This window comes from Plodia interpunctella, chromosome Z, assembly GCF_027563975.2.
Source record: "Plodia interpunctella isolate USDA-ARS_2022_Savannah chromosome Z, ilPloInte3.2, whole genome shotgun sequence".
NCBI lineage: Eukaryota > Metazoa > Arthropoda > Insecta > Lepidoptera > Pyralidae > Plodia > Plodia interpunctella.
In genome coordinates, this window is record NC_071324.2 from 10,674,422 (window position 1) to 10,687,917 (window position 13,496).

Consider the following 13,496-nt stretch of genomic DNA (forward strand, 5'->3'; position numbering starts at 1 on the left):
TTACAGACTAAAAACGTACCTGATTTAAGTTACGATAAAACAGAGGATAATGATAAAATTTATATTTACTTTCATCCACAACCATTACAAAAATGAATACGGTTAACAACAAAAATGTTGGTTGAGAAGTTCGTTAAAAATATTTTAAATACTCTCAACCATCATGAAAAACTAATAAATTCAGATTCAAATTCAAATCATTTATTCAGAAATTAATTCAAATTCAAAATTCATTTATTCCTTAAAAATATGCGTACATAGAGGTGGTCAATGAAATTTAGTGTCAAACATACTTTGCCATCTGAGGCGTAGGAAATAGCATTACACAAAGTCAAACATAAATTAATAGATTAAGATTATACATTGTCACAATTAGATAATAATATTTTGTACAGTTGTCCTATAGGAACTCCTTAACACTATAATAACATTCCTTCAGTAAAAGTTCGTGAACTGCTTTTTTGAACCTTCGGAATGGCAAACATTTTATTGCTTCAGGTAACTTATTATAAATCTTTATACACATTCCGTAACAATTATTAAAATACATTTTTGTCCGCGGTACGTGACCGTGTACTAATCTATCTCCACGTCTTGTGTTACGGGGATATATGTCAGATGCCTTCTGAAAAAGTGACAAATTCAGTTTAACAAATTTCACTATCTCTAAAATATATATGCATGGCAGTGGAAGTATTTTAAATTTTTGAAAAAGAAGTTTACAAGATATATATGGAGCCACTCCTGCAATGGCTCTAATACATTTTTTTTGTGCAAGAAAGGCTTTATTGATGTCAGCACTGTTTCCCCAAACAATAACACCGTATCTAAGCACCGATTCAACATAACCATAGTATGCAAAAAGAGTAGATTCCAGAGAAGTTATTTTTCGCAATCTGAATAAAACATATACATACTTATTTAGTTTGCAGCAGATGTTGTTAATATGTGTTTTCCAATTAAAATTTTCGTCAATAGTTATACCTAAAAATGTCACTATATTAGCCTGATTCAAAAGTTGTCCGTCATACTCTATATTTATTTCTTTATTTCTATTCAAACCTTTATTGAAATGCATATAGTTTGTTTTATTTAAATTAACAGAAAGATTATTTTTACTCAGCCATTTTATAACCTCTTTTACGGCCATGTTTACTTCATATTCATGTTCTGCCGATGTCTTTTCATTACCTTTAATTATCAATGAAATGTCATCAGCAAAGAGAATAATTTTATGTTTTATTATACCTGGAAGGTCATTAATAAAAATGATAAAAAGAAGTGGACCTAAGACACTTCCTTGAGGTACCCCAAATGTATTCGTTCGATAATATGATCTACATTGCTGCTTTACTTTTTCATCATTTGTGTATTCTATTTCAACACATTGTTGTCTATTGGTCAAATACGATTGTAACCAATTTAAAGTGTTTCCCCTAATACCATATTTTTCTAATTTGTAAAGTAATAAATCATGTGGGACCATGTCAAAAGCCTTTGACATATCAAAAAAGAATACAGTCGTTTTCATTTGTATGTCAATATTATAAATGGCATCACTTACTAATTCAAAAACAGCTCCTATAGTCGACTTGTTTTTTTGAAAACCATGCTGTTCAGATTTAATTATTTTATACTTTTCAAAGAAATTAATAAGACGCAGGTGCATACATTTTTCAAAAATCTTAGAAAAAATAGATGGCAGAACTATTGGACGATAATTATTTAAAATATTCTTGTCACCTTTTTTAAACAATGGCTTTACTAGAGAAGTCTTAAGTGATTCAGGAAAACAACCCTGCTCAAATGACATGCCTACTAGATAAGTCAAAATAGAACCTATTTCCTCACAACAGCATTTAAGAACTAGTGTTGATATGCCGTCATAGCCCACTGCTTTGGTGTTATTTAGTGAGAGAATTATAGATTTTATTTCATCCACTTCAAAAGATTTTAAATAAATCGAATTTTGGAGTCCTATCATGTCTTTTGGTTTTTTTAGGTCAATATTTGATTTATCTGCAATGTCAATAAAATGGTTATTAAAAATATTTGCAATGTCAGTAGGATCACTATAAGTTTTGTTTAAGTGGGATATCATTTTAATGTTTTGCTGTTTAGTAGGCTGCGACGTTTCGTTTTTTATAATATTCCAGGACGTTTTACATACATTGTTACTCCTAGACAAAATTTTATTATTTGTATTTTTTCTAGCAAATACGAGACATTTTTTTAACAATTTGGAGTATTTATTATATTTAATTTTATTATGGTCAGACTTATTCTTATAGTAATTATATCTTAATTTTCTATTTGTCTTACAACTTTGACGTAAACCCTTTGATATCCAATTTATGCCTGTGTTTTTATTTATTTTAATTTTAATTTCAGGAAAGCATAACTTATATAATAGACAAAATAGATCATGGAACTCACTGAATGCCCTATTAAAATCATCTTCATCAAAAACGTTATTCCAGGAAATGCTTTTAAGGTAGCCTCGAAATTTAATTATGTTTTCTAGACTATAATCTCTTTTTATTAAGAAATTACATTTATCCTCAATGTTTTTGTTTTTTAGTGGTATAGTTAACATTTGAGCTGTATTATGATCTGATAAACATAAAGGGATAGTACTACCCTTCGCTTTTTTTATATTGCTTATAATATGATCAATACATGATGTCTGCCGCGTGGGTTGGTCAATATGTAAAATTAAATTATTATTTTTCACAACATCTTTTAGACGTTGTGAGTAAATTGTGTCCTTTAAAGTATTAATATTTATGTCACCTAATATAATAATTTTTTTTTTACTAAACTTTTTTGTTATTGTGAATAGCATTAATTCAAGTTTATCAAAAAAGGTACTTAGGTTTTTTGTGACTGGTATACGATACAAACCAATAATAATAATATTAAAATTCAAAACTTCAATGGCACAACATTCAAATGTGTTTTTTTGAGCTAATTTATCAAATTCTCTAACTTTTCTGAAATCTAGATCATTTGAAATTAGTAAGCAAACCCCCCCCCTTTCCTTTTCTATCCTGGAGAAGGATGCTCCAAGTGTATAGCCATTTATAATGACGTTATCTTCACATCCTGACTTCACAAAATTAGACCTTCACAGGCACTTTTTCTCGACAATTTTTATATTTATAGTTATTTCTCACAAGCTACAAACTACTGGCATTTCGGAACGACCACTGCTGAGAAGAAATGCCGAAAGAAACTCATTTGAACAGCGTTGGTCCCTATCATGCCAGATCGGCTTACCATTATTGTTTCTTACAATGTTTTTTTTTCTAATAATATATAAAAGTACATAATGTGCATAGTCAAAAGGTATATCAAAACAGGTTATGATTGTGATCCGAGTGCTAATTATAATATATATAATCTGATTATAATATATATAATACTTCGTAATACCTATCTTCATCTATCTTTTAATAAATAAATATATCTATGAAAAACAAACTTCAGTTGGTACTAGTCCAACAAACATATATACCTTCCTATCTAATGCAAACGGATGTTAGGAACGTGACGTCACGTCCCAACGTCATTTAGTATGGAGCGTTTGGACGAGCGAGGACTATATATTTTTAATTTTGTCACAACTTTGAAAGCATTGGCAATATTGTCAATATTTTTTACTAAGTACCGGTTTAAAACATTTTTATTTATATATTATAGCTTATATATAAATGTATGTTGTTCGTATATGATTGAAGATTTGCCGAGTCGAAACGCAAAAAAGTAATTTTTCTATAACAAGTTATGGACTGTATGACGTAGCCGATAATCATTATCATTTACATCACTATAGGCATGTAATGATGAAAGATTTTATACCTACTTATTACAAATATAAAACAAAATCGCCCGCTGTCCGTCTGTCCCTATGTATGCGTAGATCTTAAAAAGTAGTGACCCAGTTTGCGATTAATTTGGGAATGTCGATATTGTGGGACCGTGTGGTGAATGTAATTGAACTGTGAGTGGCGATCAATCAACTAAGCTGATCACCTGCCGCATGTGAGCCAGTTAGAGATGAACTAATGGATGAGATTGCATGAAGCCTGTCGACAATGATGCATAACTGAACTTGAAATTCATTTTATAAATACCTAATAAATGTAACGATATAAGACTACTAAGTGCGCGTGTGACATCCCTTTGGACACATGCCCAATTTGCTAGCTCAGTAGTATAATACTTTTTTGTCTTTTTAAAACATTTTTAGGGAGGACTGCACCGTCATCTTTGACGTTAACGTGCCCAGAAAAACGCAAGGTACGTGGTTTTGTCTAATCGACAGCGGCGCGCCAGTTGAAGTCAACGTCAAATTTGACTGTGCAACTCACCCTTAATTGTGGTCTACTTAACGTGATCCGAATTGACTTCATTAAAATATGACGAGCAGGCGTAATCTGATTACGATGTATGTTAATGAAGTGGAGCGCGTACCGAAACATATTTTATCCCGAATTCATACGTAAAAGCAAGAGCTGTGATAAAAGGCTATATATACAATAATGTAAACACAAAATCACATTCCATTTCTCTGAATGAAATTATCGAAAATATGCTCCAATTTATTTACATTTACCTATTGTATGATTCGTTTGACAATGAATGATCAAAGCTATTATAATATTTAGAACTCAATATGTATGTTTATTGGGTCTTTACAAAAACGAATGACAGTCGAAATAATTTATTAGTCGATATAATTTATGTATTGAGCTATTGTGAAAGATTTTCTATGTTTGGGTTTATTGAACTTTAGATTTCATTTAATAGTTGTAACATTAATATATATATATGATTGAACTAATGATATTAAATATATTTTATTTTAATGAAAAACAATATTAGTGTAATTGACGACCTCCGTGACGATGTGGACACAACGCCCGTTCGTTATATAGATATAAAGGTCCTGGTTCTAGTAGTGTAGACTAATATAAAACGACGTTATTTTTAAAAAAAATCGAAGAGGAAAATCAAACAAATTAAATATGAAAGAGCTATCTCATTTAAGAGTTAATAAGTTGCTGCTGACATCATTAATTATCTGAAAGTGGGACACTTTACTTACAATCTTTTTGTTATTTACGAAGTCGGGAAAGCTTGGCAAAAAATAAGCAATAAGTAAGCAATTTAATAAATAAATCATTCCAATGTAATGAGGTAATGTATGAAAATAAAGAATCGAGTTTGTATAACACTTTGCAGAATAGATTGATTGACTAGCACTTTGCAGAATAGGTTATTTAAATTAAAAATCTCAATATAGGTAGATTAATGATTATAAAAAAGTATATGGTTAGTTAGTCACTAGTGAACGTGGGCGTTAACGGAAGATTGTTTTTGGTACCTAATACGTAAAAGGTAATTTATTTATTATATTTATAAATGTTCGTCTACAAGACAAGTCACAGTGACACACTACATCCATACTAATATTATAAATGCGAAAGGCAGTCTGTCTATCTCAGTCTGTCTGTCTATCTGTTTATTCCGCTTTCACGGCTGATGAAACGATATTGATACTAATCCACTGATTAATATTAATTTAGGTGATTTTTTTTTTCAAAAATCAACCCTTAAATGGCTATAATGGGGGGTACTTTGTATGAAAATCATGTCTGTTCCCCTTTCGCAGAGAAATTCACGCGGGCGAAGCCGCGGACAAAAGCTAGTATTCTTTATACATTCTATACCTAGTGTAGATACTACAAAAAACAATTATATTTGATTTAATGTTTTCGAAGAAAGCAACCAGAAAATATGTCTTTTATCAATGAAAGCAACCTTACGTAAACTAGCAAATTGCGTAAGAGTACTCCATGAAAACGCTCAAATGTGAGAGGGAAATAGAAGAAAGCATTACGACTGATCTTAATTCCCCTCAGGTTGAAGAAGAAGAAGGGTTCCTTCTTCCAGTCCATCACGTCGCTTCAGAAGAACAGTGCGAAGGTGTCCTCAAGACGGGACCAGCTGGAGGAGAAGTCTACTGGAGCCAGGAATGATTACCTTCTCAGCATCGCAGCTGCTAATGCACATCAGGTAACTTTACACTAACGCCAGTATATGCCGAGAGGTTACACGTAGTGAAAATTTCTGAATGAAAACTACTATATATGCTCAGACGTTATACAGGTTCCCAATATACAGGGTTTTATTGAGACATAAAAAAGACAATAGATAAAAGAACGCAGTTTCGCACTATATATCTACATGAAAATCTTAAGTTTAGTATTTAAATTATGTGCGTGTGGTCTGACGGCCCACTTCTTGAAATTCTATGAAATTATGCTTGGGATTTAGTGAACATCCCAAAATAATTTTGAAAGTTGGAATTAGATTTTGCGAAAGCCAAATAAGCGAGTTACGATGTTTGCAGTGTGAAACTGTTTACGTAAATGTGAAGCCAAAACGATAAGCAGATATTAGCATGTTCTCGTGGTTTAAAGTCCTTAACATCCCCAGAACCGTTATTTTCTGGTGGAGCTCCAAAGCTGCATGCAGAGCATGGAGTCTTCGGTGTACGAGAAAGTGTCAGACTTCCTGACTTTGATGGGCCGCACCGAGCTGCTGACCTGCTCAGCCACCCAGCACTCGTTCGGCAAAATCCGCGACCAGGCCCAACAGCTCACCCGCGAGTACAATCTCCAATGCGTGTATCTCTACTACCCGGTGCTCAAGCAACATATACAGGTAATTTCCTAACGCTGATGAATTATGCCACTGATCACAATCTAATGATTGAGACAAGAATTGTTAATAACACACGTGGTCCTTGTCTATAACTACAAGATCCGGCCTAAGAAAATTATGAATATAAAATTAAAGATATAGGAGATATTTCTTAGGTCGGATCTTATAGTAATAGAAACGGAATCAGTGTATCAACTCGCGCACGACTATTGATATCATGTCTGATGAAATAAATAAATAATTGATTGTGTAACTGAGCGCGACTTATTTCATTTTCTGTTCGCAAAGTGTCGCAAAGCTATGGCGGGACTCCTTCCCCACTCGGCTGCTTTTTAGGATGTCTCTGTTTTTGATTCGTTAGCTGTATACCAACCTATCCTGGCTAAAAACCAACTTTCTGGTAGACTGATGGAGCAACAGGTAAATGAGTTTATAAATATGGTAACGTGAAATATGGGGATGCATCCAAAAAAACACGAATATAGACGGGATATTGAACAATGAAAACATTTTTTTTTAATGAACAGAAGGAAAGCGAGTGCTAAAAGTGTCGACGTAAAAGACACAGCATCTTAATGCCAAATAATGCCTACTTGGTATATATAGACCTACACTAGGAAATAAAGCGCGGCGTGATTACCCCCCTGGGACCAAATAACGAAGTCGTTTTGCGCACCTTCCGACTAAGTACTTACTATTAAAACTTTCAACGTGTTTGCATTTAGACCCTTTCACCAAATGTTGTGATAAAACTACATTTGTCGCATCCATATTTCCATAATATTCATACTTACAAATGTTATAAACGTGAAAATCTTCATCTATTGCGCTTTCACTGCTAAGTTTCGAGTTCATACGAGTATTGTCAAAGAAGCAACAGAGGCTACTTTTTCAAATTTCTATCTCTAGAAATCGGAAATAGGGGGCGAAAAATGTAACTGGATACAGATAGTTCATACATCTAAACATTTCAGTACGAGTTCGAACCTTGCGACAACGACCCCGTGGAAGTTGTGACCATCGAGCACGACTCGGTGGCGCTAACCCTGGCGCAGGAGGCGCGGCGCTGGGCCACGCGCGTAGTGCGCGAGACTGCACTGGCTAGGGAGGCCACTCGCAAGTTGCATCTCTACCAGGCCATGAGAGATGCCGGACAAAAGGTAAAGTACACTATTTCTCTCTATTCTACCACTGCTGGGAAAATGTGTGCCCTTTTTGCAGCATTTAAGCTATGTAAATACCAACTCTAACCCATAATATGAAAACGCTTACATTTATACTGATTTATATGCCACCAAAAAGAAGCGTTGGTGACGTAATGGGTAAGACGCCCGCCTGTGGATCAAAAGGTCCCAGGTTTGAATCCTACTCATGCCACATGAGTTTGTATACGAATCTGACTCATGTATAGTAGTTTTCTTCGGCCACCACTTGCTTCCGGTGAAGGAAAACATCGTGAGGAAACCTGCACACTGGTTGATTATTAACTTGTGTGTGAAATGGAGAAGGCAATGGCAAACCACTCATTATCAAGAAAGTTGTTATGTGTGTTTAATTCCACGTAATGACCACGACCCTCAGCCATGAGGAATACGACTATAAAGAAGATATACCACCAAGGTATGTACCTTGGTGGTGAGTGGGTGGTACCAAAAGGTGAGTTTATATTATAACGATCTAAATTATTCGGTATGAAATAAAAATGTATTTTTCTTTATAAAATACATTATTCGGGATATTTTACGTTAAAATATTGTAGGTAGTTTAATTATTAATATTCTGGAGAAAAATAAATCAAATTATTATGTGGCCAGTACAATATTTCCGATCGAGCTTGCAATAACAAGTTCACCGGAAAAATTTCGCGCGAATATTTTCGATGAAATTGTTAAAGTTGAAAATTGTTGCAGTGTGATGTTCCACCGCAACGGGTTGGGTTTTGAGTGAAGCCTTGCGCGCCGCGTCCAGCTGAACAATACCAAAAATAAAAATATCTAACAGATTTTTTTTCATGGTTAACAATATAACGCTTGCGTAATCCATAGTCGACTGACTTAGGCAAAGCAACGGACAGCGTATAATGCTGTTCGGCATGTAATACAAGGGTGCATTCAAGATATAATACTACGGTACACAATACGTATTTACATCGTCGGCCAAACTGTGAAACAATTTGACGGAACATTTTCTCGTGGATCAATGCATTGAAGTATAGGAAATGAAAAACGAAAATTTGAGACGCGTACGAAGTCGCTTGGTTCTTCAACTTGATATTGCTCATTTAGTTGAACCATGAACTTAAATTAATCTGCAACACCAGAGGATTATCGTTTTTGCTTTAGTCTAAATCTTCGATCTTTGTACAACTAATTAATAAATGTTGTACTCGTATATTAACAACTATATCCCGGATACACAACGAAGCACATATTAATTCAAATCATTTCCTTTGTTGTTGTGTTGACACACTGAAGCTTATTAATGTAGTGATGTGGTGTGATGTTTGGTCGTACAAAGGCAATGTAGTTTATATAATCGAAAATAATTTACATAAATTGCAAATAGAGATCGTAATTTTTAAAATTTTAATTCATTAAACTCTTTTTATTACTTTCAATAAATAACCAATTGAAAAATATTCAATTTACGCCAAAAATTTTCCAATTTCGTGCACGAGTTTGCACTTGAAAATTTCTTGTAGTTAATTACCCTCCAATTTTGACGTAAATCGAGAGGAAAGGGTTAAGGATTTATCACAATATGTAATTATTAAGCGAAGTCAGTATTACCCAGTCAGTATTAAATTCAATTAACTAATAATATTTTCCAAATTATCGTTTATAACGCCCCTAATATTCCTTGAAATTAAATATTCAGCCACTCTACGCGCTATGGCGCGATAAATTTATTACGAGTACATAAGATTAAAGGCGGAGAAGAGTTGAACATATCTTATCAGGTAGTGTTCCGTAACCCTAAAAGGTAAAAACGGAATTTTCAAAGGATCACTTCGTTATCCATCTGTCCAGACCCTTTTTTTCCTGGATGGATACGGTTTTTTAAACAGTGAAAAAAATAAAATTGTTAGACAACGCAAAAATGAAACACTGAATGGAAACACTGTGTGGATAGGTACTATTTTATGTAATAAATCTTATCAAGTTTTTATTAACACAACTAACAAGTCAGAGTTGCATATGCACGGCACAACTGGTTGCGCGGGTAATTTTAATCCCGATTGGATTGGACTTAAATAAATTCTTCAACCAGGTGGACCCTAACGACCCTAACGGGCCAGAGCTGGAGGTGAAGATGGACGATCTCCGGGCCAACATCCGGCGCTCGGAGACTTCGAAGGCCAAGTACGAGGCGCGACTGGAGTGCCTGCGCACCAGCGGAGCTCCTGTGGACGAGTGGCTCAAGGAAGTAGACCTGCTAGCAGTGCAGGACACCTTGCCAAGGAGCAGCAGTCTGCTAAGTGTCAGGACCGACGCCTCTGGTGCTGCCGTGAGTACTTTTAGCTAATTAACCAGGCAAACAGGCCTAACTGATGGTCTATAGACGCCTGCAACACCAGCTTGTATTATACATTGTGGGTCCTAGGATCTTTTTTGTTGACCTGTTTTGTGGCAGAAATATGAGAGTGACGTACTGACGCAGGTTACCAAAGGGACTCGTGGTCGTTTTATCGTCTAAATTTACATGCTAATATTTTTTTATTTGTTGTCAACTCGATCTTGAGGGAGATCACAAGTTTACTGGCAATGTTGCGTAAAATAAATAGTTATCTTTAGCTGTGGACCAGTTGGCCGTAAGGGTTCCTTACTGCAAAAAGACCATCACAAATAAAATATTTTAAAAAGTTGGTAATTTTCCAGGATCAACCCAGTTCGGACTCGTTCTACGACAGCGACAATACAGAAGGAGAGGCGGGCCCGTCAGGCGCCGTCGCGTCTACCAGCGGCCACCAGCGCACCACGTCCGGCTCCCAGCATGAGGATGACCACGACGAAGATGTCGATGGTAAGTTGCGTGTAGGGAAGTTTTGGGCAAGGGCGAGATCTCGGAGTCCTGAAATTCGGGTCTATCTTAGACTAGGCGCCAGTCCATCTCCTCCTTTGTCAAATCACGCATATTAGAGGTAGGTTTTTTATGGAAATAAACTATTTTATTTTTCACATTGGTATTTGGTTGCAGCTACTTCGAAATGCGTTTTTTGCTCATGTGAAAAAATAATTTTGAAAACTAAATAGATTTGTTCAAACAAGAACAACCTCATTGAATGTTTATAAAAACTATCACTAATCTAAAAGCTCTACAATTAAGTTGAATATGGCATATTTGACCGCATAGCTCTTTTGTGACCACAGTGATTAGATAATATTCATGTTTACTAGCGGTCCTGGAAGAGGAGCGTAAGCGCATCGAGCAGTTGACGGTGGGGTGGGACGACCCCACGCAGGTGAACTGGGGCGAGCCGGAGGCCGAGGCCAGCGCCCCGGAGACTGTGGAGCCCCCTGCCGCCCCCCTCTACAAATGCACTGCGCTCTACTCTTACACTGTAAGCAGTCTTGTTTTTCAGTCAGTTTGTCATACAAAAATAACATACTCCGCTCAGCGGTCTTGAATGTATACTATTTAAATATCGAAATTAGAGCTTTGGTTAGCACCGTATAGCAGAGCATTGATCGACTTAGAGACTACAGGAATTAGAATAATCCAATCCAATCCAAGAAACCAAGTAAATAGAATAAAAATGCTGCGAATGTCCTGACTACATGGACGCCAAAGACCGCGTGAGATAAATAACAGTAGAAAAGTTGATCCGGTCTATGAGAAAGAAAAAAATTTGATGAGAGAGAGAAGAAGAAATGCTACTTTTGTAGGTATATTGAGTCTTACGAATAGTGACAGACACGTAATATACCATTAGTCTCAATTCCGTCGTGTGAGGCACTCGATGTCAATCAAAAAATGTCAAAAAAAAAAGTCAATTAAAACGTCGTTAAAGTAACTACTTGGTAAGAGACAAATATCTGGTATATTATAGATGAGAAAAAACTAAAATAATAGTAATGGGATAAGGTAAGGCATAATGATGATGACTGAGGAAAAATATTATGCAAAAAGTAACCCGGCTACTTCACATAGGCCCAAAACCCGGACGAGCTGTCAATAATTGAGAACGAGCAGTTGGAGGTGGTCGGCGAGGGCGACGGGGACGGGTGGCTGCGCGCGCGCAACTACCGCGGGGAGGAGGGGTACGTGCCCCACAACTACCTGGACGTGGACAGAGAACAGGTAACAACGGTACTGATCACCCTTCTTCTAAGCTTGCAAGGACTGTTGTCTGCTTCTTTATGTTGGGTTCTTTTTCATTTACTATTGGAGAAGTTTGCATTAATACATACTATACATATTTTCTAGTATTGTTCATTAAGGGAATGCCAGTGTGATAAGTATATTGCAAATAGAATTGAATCTGGTAACTTTGATGTTTATCAAAGGATATTAGGTTATCTATACATGTAACAAAACTGTAACTATTATGTCTGTTCATAGAAAATATAAAAAAATATATAGAAGTTCATTACACTACAGGAGCCAAAACATTTTTTTTAAATTTTTGCCTGTCTGTATGTTTTATGTATTATGTCTGTCTGTATGTATTATGGAATGGGATTTGATGCCGTTTTCACAATTACATAGCGGATGATCTAACTTAAAATCTGGTATAGATTTCATAACGATACCTTACTTAGATCCCGAGATATAGAGAATAAGAAGAACGCGATATAAACCCAAAATTCTCTTCTCTAAAATTAAACAAAAAGTATCAGAAGCATGTTCATATTAGACAGTTCCCTGCATTAGACCTCATATATTCGTTTACTTGTTTTGCTGCCTTTCAGACGTCCAGTGCCCCAGGGCTTGTGGCCCAGATCTCCTTCTCCTCCGTGGACTACACAGTGGAGGGAGAAGACGCCGACGTGGTGCAATCCCCGGACCAAATCTCCGTGATATCAGCCCCCGTGGCCAAGCCCGAAGAGCCCAAGGTCGAGGAGCCACCGAAGCAGGAACCACCGAAGACAGAACAGCTGGAAACACTTGGATACTGCTTCGCATTGTACGATTATGATTCTGAGGCACCTGATGAGCTGAACTTGGAAGAGGGCCAGGTATTGTAATATAACTAAAACATTAAACAAGAAATGTTATGTTTTCACTGCTCAATTTTTTTTGTCATAATAACATAACTTTCACGAACAATTTCATTTAAAAATACCATCCGCATTTTATGACAAAAGTATTAAAAGTTTACGACGCGTGGACTGTCACTTAAAACGATTTATAGTGAAGCGACTTGTTATTTCCGAGTTTAGTAGTATTAAGAATGAGACTCCTTTCCTCTTGACCTTTTCCCCACTCATGTGAGATCGGCACAGAGTTAAATGAAAGGAGTTAAGATAATCTTAACTCCTTTCAGTTAACTCTGCCCCGTCCAATTTTATTTAACACTCCCATCCCATTCATTATTTCTTTGATGCAATCCTTAGAAAGAGGATGAGCAGTTATTACCTATGTTGTATATTGTGTAGATCGTCCGCATCACGTCTCGTGACGCCCACGGAGTCGACGACGGCTGGTGGCGCGGGGAGGCAAACGGGATCATCGGGAACTTCCCCTCACTCATCGTGGAGGAGTGTGACGAGGTCAGTCATCTCATTCTTTATAAATTGTCTTTCTTAGCCAATGTTTCGGAG

General features: G+C 36.0%; 1 protein-coding gene across 7 annotated transcripts in view; it reads left to right on the forward strand.

Moving 5' to 3' along the window:
* The window catches only part of nwk (nervous wreck), a 68,882-nt gene that overhangs the window by 40,759 nt on the left and 14,627 nt on the right, over positions 1–13,496 (forward strand). For 5 of the 7 annotated variants that reach the window (XM_053768466.1, XM_053768467.1, XM_053768462.1 and 2 more), the window contains exons 6-14: positions 5,928–6,081; positions 6,505–6,732; positions 7,707–7,892; positions 10,003–10,239; positions 10,611–10,755; positions 11,130–11,293; positions 11,884–12,042; positions 12,645–12,911; positions 13,332–13,445. In XM_053768466.1, the coding sequence (XP_053624441.1) occupies positions 5,928–6,081; positions 6,505–6,732; positions 7,707–7,892; positions 10,003–10,239; positions 10,611–10,755; positions 11,130–11,293; positions 11,884–12,042; positions 12,645–12,911; positions 13,332–13,445 (1,654 nt within the window). The remainder of the gene's footprint in view (positions 1–5,927; positions 6,082–6,504; positions 6,733–7,706; positions 7,893–10,002; positions 10,240–10,610; positions 10,756–11,129; positions 11,294–11,883; positions 12,043–12,644; positions 12,912–13,331; positions 13,446–13,496) is intronic. The other 2 variants (XM_053768463.1, XM_053768465.1) reach the window with 1 other exon arrangement.